This window comes from Anolis sagrei, chromosome Y (assembly GCF_037176765.1).
Source record: "Anolis sagrei isolate rAnoSag1 chromosome Y, rAnoSag1.mat, whole genome shotgun sequence".
NCBI lineage: Eukaryota > Metazoa > Chordata > Lepidosauria > Squamata > Dactyloidae > Anolis > Anolis sagrei.
In genome coordinates this window covers 81,417,280-81,428,645 of record NC_090035.1, presented here as the reverse complement: position 1 = coordinate 81,428,645, position 11,366 = coordinate 81,417,280, and the positions used below count along the sequence as shown (strand labels likewise).

General features: G+C 45.2%; 1 protein-coding gene across 1 annotated transcript; it reads left to right on the top strand.

Moving 5' to 3' along the window:
• Positions 1–2,359: 2,359 nt before the first annotated feature.
• Positions 2,360–9,684, top strand: LOC132780676 (trypsin-3-like). Its single transcript, XM_067462270.1, has 4 exons — positions 2,360–2,532; positions 4,460–4,719; positions 6,619–6,755; positions 9,428–9,684. The coding sequence occupies exons 2-4, from the start codon at positions 4,590–4,592 to the stop codon at positions 9,575–9,577; spliced, it is 417 nt and encodes a 138-aa protein (XP_067318371.1). The 5' UTR covers positions 2,360–2,532; positions 4,460–4,589; the 3' UTR covers positions 9,578–9,684.
• The last annotated feature ends 1,682 nt before the right edge of the window (positions 9,685–11,366 follow it).

Sequence of the window (11,366 nt, the reverse complement as noted above, 5' to 3'; positions counted from 1 at the left end):
GTAGCAGCCAATAGTGAAAGGACCAAGGCAGTGACATCTCCAGCGCATCCCTTGTTTGGGTATCAGCCAGCAGGTCAATGACTTAAATCAATAAATAGTTTTCTAAGATCTACAGACACACTCGCTGGAACACCTCAGCAAGCGAGAGTCCAAAAGTGGCAGGCTCAAACCCAGAACCTGATACCAGATGAGAGACTCCCCCCTGGACACACAGAAAACTGGGCGACTTGGAAGGCACTGAACAGACTGCGCTCTGGCACCACGAGATGCAGAGCCAACCTCAAGAAATGGGGCCACAAAGTGGAATCCTCGACATGCGAGTGTGGAGAAGAGCAAACCCCTGACCACCTGCTGCAATGCACCCTGAGCCCTGCCACATGCACAATGGGGGACATCCTTGCGACAACACCAGAGGCACTCCAAGGGGACAGAGACTGGTCAAAGGACATTTAATAGAATACCAAGTCTGCAAATTTTGTGTTTTGTTTGTTTGTTTGTTTAATAAATGCAATACAACTGTTTGGTTTGCTCCTGACACGATAAATAAATCCAAACCCAAGTAACAAAGGTGGAGGCATTACTTTTCATTCAACCCTCGTATTATTTGCCTTTGGCGTTGGGTCATCTCCGAACTCCAAACGCCACCAGGGAACGTGGCAGCTGGGACTGACCAAGAGATCCTTCAAAATCCAGATAAGAGGGTTGTTCTTTCTATTTCGGGCCTGGTTTCTCAGCAGCTGCAAAAGACAAGAGCTAGGGATGGTGGGCTATAAAAGGCCAAGGATGACCAGCCATTGGTCTACATCGACAACACCATGGAGCTCATCCTCTTCGCAGTTCTTTTCGGTGCCGCAGGTAATGCCTTCCTCCTCTCCTTGACTTCACCATCCGTCAAACAATCCTTCAGACTAAGGGTGGGTCTACACTGAAGAGTTAATGCAGTTTGAAACCAGTTTAGCCCCATGCTATGGAATCCTAAGAGTTGTAGCTCACACTAAAATTTAAGAAGACTAGATGGCTATCAGTTGGGAGAGATTGGATTGTGTCTCTCTGTATGGCAAAAAGGGATTGGACTAGATGGCCTTTGAGGTTCCCTTCCAATGTTATTATTCAATGGAGGCTTTTAAGCAGAAACTAGATGGCTATCTGTTGGGATGCTTTGAATTATGTCTGTATGGCAAAGAGGGGTTGGACTAGATGGCCTTTGGGGGATCCCAACACTATGATTCTATGGAGGCTTTTAAGCAGAAACTAGATGGCTATCAGTTGGGAGAGCTTGGATTGTGTCTCTCTGTATGGCAAAAAGGGATTGGACTAGATGGCCTTTGAGGGTCCCTTCCAATGTTATGATTCTATGAAGGCTTTTAACCAGAGACTAGATGGCTATCTGTTGGGAGAGCTTGGATTGTGTCTCTCTGTATGGCAGAAGGGGGTTGGACTAGATGGCCTTTGGGGGCCCCTTCCAATGCTATGATTCTATGGAGACTTTAAAGCAGAAACTAGATGGCCATCTGTTTGGGATGGCTTGGATTGTGTCCCTCTATATGGCTAAGAGGGTTTGGACTAGATGGCCTTTGGGGGGTCCCAATGCCATGATTCTATGGAGGTTTTAAGGCAGAAACTAGATGGCCATCTGTTTGGGATGGCCTGGATTGTGTCTCTCTGTATGGCAAAGAGGGGTTGGACTAGATGGCCTTTGGGGGCCCCTTCCAACGCTATGATTCTATGGAGGTTTTAAGGCAGAAACTAGATGGCCATCTGTTTGGGATGGCCTGGATTGTGTCTCTCTGTATGGCAAAGAGGGGTTGGACTAGATGGCCTTTGGGGGTCCCTTCCAATGTTATGATTCTATGGAGGTTTTAAGGCAGAAACTAGATGGCCATCTGTTTGGGATGGCCTGGATTGTGTCTCTCTGTATGGCAAAGAGGGGTTGGACTAGATGGCCTTTGGGGGTCCCTTCCAACGCTTTGATTCTATGGAGGTTTTAAAGCAGAAACTAGATGACCATCTGTTTGGAATGGTTTGAATTGTGTGTCTCTCTATGGCAAAGAGGAGTTGGACTAGATGGTCTTTGGGGGGTCCCAACGCTATGATTCTATGGAGGCTTTTAAGCAGAGACTAGATGGCTATCAGTTGGGAGAGCTTGGATTGTGTCTCTGTATGTCAAAGAGGGGTTGGACTAGATGGCCTTTGAGGGTCCCTTCCAATGTTATGATTCTATGGAGGCGTTTAAGCAGAGAATAGATGACTATCAGTTGGGAGAGCTTGGATTGTGTCTCTCTGTATGGCAGAAGGGGGTTGGAATGGATGGCCTTTGGGGTCCCTTCCAACTCCAACTCCTGTTTCCCTTCCTGCAGTGGCTGCCCCCCAAAGAGGCTATGAAGACGACGATAAGATCATTGGGGGCTACGAATGCCCGGCTCACTCCCAGCCTTGGCAAGTCTTCCTCACTTACGGGGCCGGCTACCGATGGTGCGGCGCATCCTTGATCAATGACCGTTGGATCATTTCGGCCGCTCATTGCTACAAAAAGTGAGTACAAAACATTGCCATCGTTCTTTGCCAAAGTCACTCCCTTTCTTGACATCTTCAGAGCATGTACGGTTTTTGCAAAGACAACTAGGGTGCATCTATACTGGGGAATGAATGCAGTTTGATGCCACTTGGATTGTGTCTCTCCAAATGGCAAAGAGGGGTTGGACTAGATGGCCTTTGAGGGTCCCTTCCAATGTTATGGCTGCCATGGCTCAATGCAATGGAATCTTGGGAGTTGTAGTTTGGGGAACCCTCAAACCCTGGTAAATCTACAGCTTCCAGGGCTCCATTGCATTGAGTCATGGCAGTTCAAAGGGTGTCAAACTGCATTCGTTTGACAGTGTAGAATGATGCACCCTAGAAAAGCCATTCTTGTGTTATATCACATTTGCACTACTCTGCTTCATTGCACAAATGTGACATCGCACACCTAAGTGCGTGTTCCATATCGTCACATGATGCACACCAATGCATGGTGCGTAATGGTGCGCAAATAGGTACACAAGATGCACAAGATGCCAGTCATGGTTCATATGCATGGTGCATAATGGTGCGCAAATAGGTACACAAGATGCACAAGATGCCAGTCATGGTTCATATGCATGGTGCATAATGGTGCGCAAATAGGTACACAAGATGCACAAGATGCCAGTCATGGTTCATATGCATGGTGCATAATGGTGCGCAAATAGGTACACAAGATGCACAAGATGCCAATCATGGTTCATATGCATGGTGCATAATGGTGCGCAAATAGGTACACAAGATACAGAAGATGCCAGTCATGGTTCATATGCATGGTGCATAATGGTGCGCAAATAGGTACACAAGATGCACAAGATGCCAGTCATGGTTCATATGCATGGTGCATAATGGTGCACAAATAGGTACACAAGATGCACAAGATGCCAGTCATGGTTCATAGGCATGGTGCATAATGGTGCGCAAATAGGTACACAAGATGCACAAGATGCCAGTCATGGTTCATATGCATGGTACATAATGGTGCGCAAATAGGTACACAAGATGCACAAGATGCCAGTCATGGTTCATATGCATGGTGCATAATGGTGCGCAAATAGGTACACAAGATACACAAGATGCCAGTCATGGTTCATATGCATGGTGCATAATGGTGCGCAAATAGGTACACAAGATGCACAAGATGCCAGTCATGGTTCATATGCATGGTGCATAATGGTGCGCAAATAGGTACACAAGATACACAAGATGCCAGTCATGGTTCATATGCATGGTGCATAATGGTGCGCAAATAGGTACACAAGATACACAAGATGCCAGTCATGGTTCATATGCATGGTGCATAATGGTGCGCAAATAGGTACACAAGATACACAAGATGCCAGTCATGGTTCATATACATGGTGCATAATGGTGCGCAAATAGGTACACAAGATGCACAAGATGCCAGTCATGGTTCATATGCATGGTGCATAATGGTGCGCAAATAGGTACACAAGATGCACAAGATGCCAGTCATGGTTCATATGCATGGTGCATAATGGTGCGCAAATAGGTACACAAGATACACAAGATGCCAGTCATGGTTCATATGCATGGTGTGCATAATGGTGCGCAAATAGGTACACAAGATGCACAAGATGCCAGTCATGGTTCATATGCATGGTGCATAATGGTGCGCAAATAGGTACACAAGATGCACAAGATGCCAGTCATGGTTCATATGCATGGTGCATAATGGTGCGCAAATAGGTACACAAGATGCACAAGATGCCAGTCATGGTTCATATGCATGGTGCATAATGGTGCGCAAATAGGTACACAAGATGCACAAAATGCCAGTCATGGTTCATATGCATGGTGCATAATGGTGCGCAAATAGGTACACAAGATGCACAAGATGCCAGTCACGGTTCATCTTCTTGCTCTTCTTCCCTTTTAGCCCTCGCACACTCGTTGCACACTTGGGTGAGCATGACACCAACAGCGAGGAGGGTACTGAGCAACACATCCAGGTGGAGAAGGCCATCCCGCACCCCGAGTACAACTCCCGCAACATCGACAACGACTTCATGCTCATCAAGTTGGCCCAACCAGTCAGCTTCAATGCTTTTGTGCAACCCATTGACATTTCGCCAACCTGCCCAATCGCTGGCACCCAATGCATCGTCTCCGGATGGGGCAATCTGCAGACAGCAGGCGGTAAGGGTAATTCCAAGACCCATCTACATTACCATAGAATGCAGTTTGAAACTGCATTATATGGTCAGTGTAGACCCAGACCCAGCCTGAGAGTATATTGTGATTAGAGGCAGCTATGAGTATGATGTACTGCCTTTCGGGATAAGCAACGCCTTCCTTCCTTTGCTGTTGTGATCATATATCTTTCCAAGCAATGCTGGGCAAAAGATAGTGCAGAAATCAATATTTTTCCCTTGAAATATTAATTTCCATCCAGAAAATGCAGTTCTCTGCAAAGGAAATGCTGTAATTGGGGTTTGAGTCTGCAAAATTCAGACCTGGATGGCTTATTTAGAAAAATAGGCCTTTTCTGCACATGGGGTTAATCTATATAAATAAAAATGTAATGTTCATTTGTGAGATTGACAGAACTCAAAAACCACTGGACAAATTGACCCCAAATCTACTAACCCAAGGAGTGACCATCACTCAAAAAATTGATTTTGTCATTTATGAGTTGTAGTTGCTGGGATGTATAGTTCACCTATAATCAAAGAGCATTCTGAATTTCACCAATGATGGAATTGAACCACATGTGGCACACAGGACTCCCATGACCAACAGAAAACACTAGAAGGGTTTGGTGGGCATTGACCTTGAGTTTGGGAGTTGTAGTTCACCTACATCCAGAGAGCACTGTGAACTCAAACAATGATGGATCTGGACCAAACTTGGCATGAATATTCCATATGCCCAAATATGAACACAGATGGAATTTGGGGGAAATCGACCTTGACACTTGGGAGTTGCAGTTACTAAGATTTATAGTTCACCTACAATCAAAGAGCATGCTGAACCCCACCGATGACAGAATTGGGCAAACTTCCCACACAGAACCCCCATACTTAAGGCCATCCAGTCCAACTTGCTTCACCAGGGTAAGAAAATGTAATCAAAACCCTCCTGACAAAGAGCCATCCAGCCATAGATATAGATAGATATATATATGATTCACACACACACAGATATATTATCATAGATTTGAAAGGGACCCCCAAAGAAGGGCAATTGTATGTTGCATGTTCCAGAGTAGGCACACTAGTCAATCTCCACATCAACACTGACAAAGAAACATCAAGAAATACTGTTTACCCACATGCATAAAGACATTACATAGATTAGAAACCAACGCTTTCTCATTACTTTATTTTCCAGATCTCTAGACTGGGCCACAGCAATGCATGGCAGGGGATGGCTAGTATTTAAATAATTACTTAATATTTAAATATGGATTGTGTTGCATCATAATAACTAGTTGCATCATAATAACTACTTAAATATTAATTGATTATTTGAATATTTAATATTAAAATATTAAGTCAATTAATAGTTAAGTTAATTAATATTTACATAATTAATATTTATTTAATTAGTGATCAATTAAATAATTAATATTTACATATTTGATTATGGTGAATCAAATATATAAATATTAATTATTTAATTGAACACTAATTAAATAAATAATGATTATGTAAATGTTAATTAAATATTAATTACAAGGAAATATTATTTTCTACTCAGACAAATGCTGTTTCTGGCACAAAACAACCGCGGGTTAATTTTCTCCCCAGTTGCAAATAGCCTTCGAAAATGGTGTGGTTTTTGAAGAATTTCTTGCATGGGGAAAGAAATTGCTGAAATTATTGTCTGTCGCCTTTGAGAAGGAACTTAATTAAGGATTACTTAATAAAAGATTATTTCGTGGCTCTAGAAGTCCCAGCTGCTTTAGGAAAATAGACGTGGAGGGAGGGATGTTTGAAGCATTATGCACCAGGATCAAATTGCAGGGATTTGGCCAATTAAAGTTTGATTTTGTCTTTGAAATCCTTGCTTGAGCTGGGTCTTTCTTCCTTCCAGTTGAGTATCCGGATGCCTTGCAATGCCTGGATGTGCCCATCCTATCGGAGTCCACTTGCCATGCCGCCTATCCAGGACGCATCACTTCAAACATGTTCTGCGCCGGATACACCGAGGGTGGCAAAGACTCCTGCCAGGTAAGGAGGAACTAGGTGAACGGGGACAAATGGCTAGAAGCGAAAGGCTTAGTCCTTCCATAGGCCCATCCAACAGGGCCATAGCATCTTAGAGCTGTGAGGCGTGTATGCAGAAGCATACACGAAGCTTGGCCTGTCACTGAACATCGAGAAAACCAAAGTGCTGTTCCAGCAGTCACCAGCCACCCCCTCCCCAATGCCAGAGATACATCTTAATGGTGCAACATTAGAAAATGTTGACCATTTCCGCTACCCTGGCAGCCACCTCTCCACCAAAGTCAACATCGACACCGAACTACAACACCGCCTGAGCTCTGCGAGCGCAGCATTTCTCCGAATGAAGCAGAGAGTGTTTGAGGACCGGGACATCCGTAGGGATACCAAGGTGCTTGTCTATAAAGCTATTGTCCTCTCAACTCTGCCATACGCCTGCGAAACGTGGACTGTCTACAGACGCCACATGCAACTCCTGGAACGATTCCATCAGTGCTGCCTCTGGAAAATCCTGCAAATCTCTTGGGAAGACAAGCAGACAAACGTCAGCATGCTGGAAGAAGCAAAGACCACCAGCATGGAAGCGATGTTCCTCTGCCATCAACTTCGCTGGGCCAGCCACGTTGTCCGGATGCCTGACCACCATCTCCCAAAGCAGTTGCTCTACTCTGAACTTAAGAACGGAAAACGGAACGTTGGTGGACAGGAAAAGAGATTTAAAGATGGCCTCAAAGCCAACCTTAAAATGTCTGGCATAGACACTGAGAACTGGGAAGCCCTGGCCCTTGAGCGCTCCAGCTGGAGGTCAGCTGTGACCAGCAGTGCTGCAGAATTCGAGGAGGCACGAGTGGAGGGTGAAAGAGAGAAACGTGCCAGGAGGAAGGCGCGTCAAGCCAACCCTGACCGGGACCGCCTTCCACCTGGAAACCAATGCCTTCACTGTGGGAGAAGATGCGGGTCAAGAAGAGGGCTCCACAGCCACCTACGAATCCACAAGGAAACCCATCATGGAAGACCATCTTACCCGTCCAACGAGGGATCGCCTAAGTAAGTAAGTAAGTAAGAGGGTCCCCCAAAGAGCATCTAGCCCAACCTTATTGTGACAATCCAAGGCTGAGTCCTAGCAATGCTTCCAATTACAGGCATTTCAGATCAGGAATTGTAGAGTTAGAAGGGACCCCAAAGGCAATCCAGCCTGGCTCCGTTCTGCCATGCAGGAAGACATAATCCAAGGACACCCAAAGGCCATCTCATCCCACGCCATTCTTCCAGGCCAGAAGACCCAACCAAAGCACTCCCCAAAGATGCCCAGAGATGAAAAGTCCATCCACTGCCCAACATTTCTTAGACTCACCTTCCTAATGTTTGGTTGACAAATGCCTTTCTCTGGGCTCTCCTTGGATGGTTGAAAAAAAGGTGACTTCTCCCAATCGAATCCATCATTTGTTTGTTTTCCATCTATTTATTCCACAGTAAGAGGCAAAGCAAAGCATTAAGCATTCAAGGCCAATAGTAGATACGGACAATAGCACAGTGTCATCTGCGTATAAGAGTAAGGGAACATGTGTAGAATGGAGGCCTGGTTCGACAACAGTCCATGTGAAAAAGATCTTGGAGTCTTTGTGGACAAGTTGAACATGAGCCAAGAGTGTGATGCAGCAGCTCAAAAAGTCCAATGGGATTTTGGGCTGCATCAAAAGGAGTCGAGTGTCTAGATCGAGGGAAGTCATGGTGCCTTTGCATTCTGCTGTGGTCAGACCTCATCTGGAATGCAGTGTCCAATTCTGGGCTCCACAGTTCAAAAGAGATATTGACAAGCTGGAAAGTGTCCAGAGGAAGAGGGAGACTAAAATGGTCAAAGGTCTGGAGACTATGAATCCCTCTGAGAAGCATCTTAAAGAACTGGGTCTGTTTATCCTGCAGGAGAGAAGGTTGAGAGGAGACATGAGAGCCATGTATATTATATGTGAAAGGGTGTCACAAGGAAGAGGGAACAGGCTGGTTTTCTGCTGCCCAGGGACTCAAATGACAGGAAAGGAGATTCCACCTGAACATTAGGAAGATTATTCTGATTGCACGAGCTGTTCAGTGGTGGAACTCTCTGCCTCAAAGTGTGCTGGAAGCTCCTTCCTTGGAAACTTTATTAGGAAGGTCTTCCTGACCATATGAGCTGTTCAACAGTGTCTTAAGCAAGGTGATTCTACTCTGAGGTGCGAGAGCAGGCCAAAATCCCATTGGCTTTTTTGGCTGGATGGCTGGATGGCCATCTGTCAGGGATGCTTTGATTATAATTTCCTGCATGAAGGCAGAATAGGGTTGGACTACTAGATGGTTCATGGGGCCTCTTCCAATTCTATGATTCTATGACTATGACATTCACCAACACTAAAGCTGGCTGGTTGGTTTGTTTTGCTACCAACGTCTTGATTCATTCTGTTCTCCTTCGGATTTACTTACATTGTAAAATGAGGACAGCTTGGCACCACTTCCCCTGAGTTGGCTCAATGCTACGGAGTCCTGGGACTTGTAGTTCTTTAGCTTCTTCTGCCAAAGAGGACAAGCTAAAGCTCCAAGGATTCCCTAGCTTTGAGCCATGGAAGTTCAAGTAAGGTCAATGCACTTGAAGACTTTCAAGGTGACGCAGAAGCACGGATCATGTTGTTTTGCTTGAATTGCAGGGAGACTCCGGAGGACCCTTGGTGTGCAATGGAAAACTGACCGGCGTGGTGTCCTGGGGCATCGGATGTGCCCAGAAAGGCTACCCCGGCGTGTACACTCCAGTGTGCAACTACAAAGCCTGGATAGAGGAAGTGCTGGCCAACAACTGAGGTTAATATCGTCGGGGTTCCAAGGCACCCCATTTTTCCCAAGAGAAAGACCCATTTCGCTGGAAAGAAACAAAGCTCCGGTTGAAAATAAAGAAGGGGAAAGTGTACGTGTTTGTGTTTGTGTGTGCGTTACTGGATGGATCCCTCCTGTGGAATGAGTGCAGCTTGGCAGTGCTTAGCCTGCCTACCAGGATTCCATAGCATTGAGTCATGGCGGTCAAGGTGTGTTCAAACTGCATTCATTCCACAATGCAGATGCGCCCAAAGGTGATACCGAACCATTGAAAATACATACTGGGCATTGTCAACAAACTACAATTCCCAGTTTCAGATATCATAATGGCCTCATGGCAGAGAAGATGGACCAAAACTGAAAATATACAATGGGGAGTAAAATAAAATAAAATATGGTTCCAACGGACTATATCCTGGTGTGATGTTGATGCTGAAAAGCTCGTCTATAGGGCATGAGTTCAGGTTGCTGGTCAGTTCCTTGCACAAAATAAACATTGGGTATAATGGGACAACATGACATAATGGCTTTAAATAGCAGGAAATCAGGATTGTGGTTTGAGTATTGGAGATCTGGGTTCAAATCCCAGTTTGGCCATGGAAAAATACCATTAATGCAGCATTACTCAACCTAGGGGTCAGGACCCATGGGGGGCTTATGAGGGGGGTGTCAGAGGGGTCACCAAAGACCATGAGAAAACACAGTATTTTCTGTTGGTCATGGAGGTTCTGTGTGGGAAGTTGGGCCCAATTCTATAATTGGTGAGGTTCAGAATGCTCTTTGATTGGAGGTGAACTATAAATCCCAGCAGCTACAACTCCCATATATCAAGGCCTATTTTCCCCAAACTCCACCCATGTTCACATTTGGGCATCTTGATTATTCATGCCAAATTTGGTCCAGATCCATCATTGTTTGAGTCCACAGTGCTCTCTGGATGTAGGTGAACTACAACTCCCAAACTCAAGGTCAATGCCCACCAAAACCGTCCAGTATTTTCTGTCGGTCATGGGAGTTCTGTGTGCCAAAACTGGTTCAATTCCATCATTGGTGGAGTTCAGAATGCTCTTTGATTATAGGTGAACTATAAATCCCAGCAACTACAACTTCCAAATGTCAAGGTCTATTTTCCCCAAACGCCACCAGTGTTCACATTTGGGCATAATGAGTATCCGTGCCAATTGTTTGAGTCCACAGTGCTCTCTGGATGTAGGTGAACTACAACTCCCAAACTCAAGGTCAATGCCCACCAAACCCTTCCAGTATTTTCTGTTGGTCATGGGAGTTCAGTGTGCCAAAACTGGTTCAATTCCATCATTGGTGGAGTTCAGAATGCTCTTTGATTATAGGTGAACTATAAATCCCAGCAACTACAACTTCCAAATGTCAAGGTCTATTTTCCCCAAACGCCACCAGTGTTCACATTTGGGCATACTGAGTATCCGTGCCAATTGTTTGAGTCCAAAGTGCTCTCTGGATGTAGGTGAACTACAACTCCCAAACTCAAGGTCAATACCCACCAAACCTTCCCAGTATTTTGTGTTGGTTGTGGGAGTTCTTTGTGCCAAGTCTGGTTCAATTCCATAATTGGTGGAGTTCAGAATACTCTTTGATTGTAGGCGAACTATACATCTCAGCAACTACAACTCCCAAATGTCAAGGGCTATTTTCCCCAAACTCCACCAGTGTTCACATTTGGGCATATTGAGTATCAGTGCCAAGTTTGGTCCAGATCTATCATTGTTTGAGTCCACAGTGCTCTCTGGATGTAGGTGA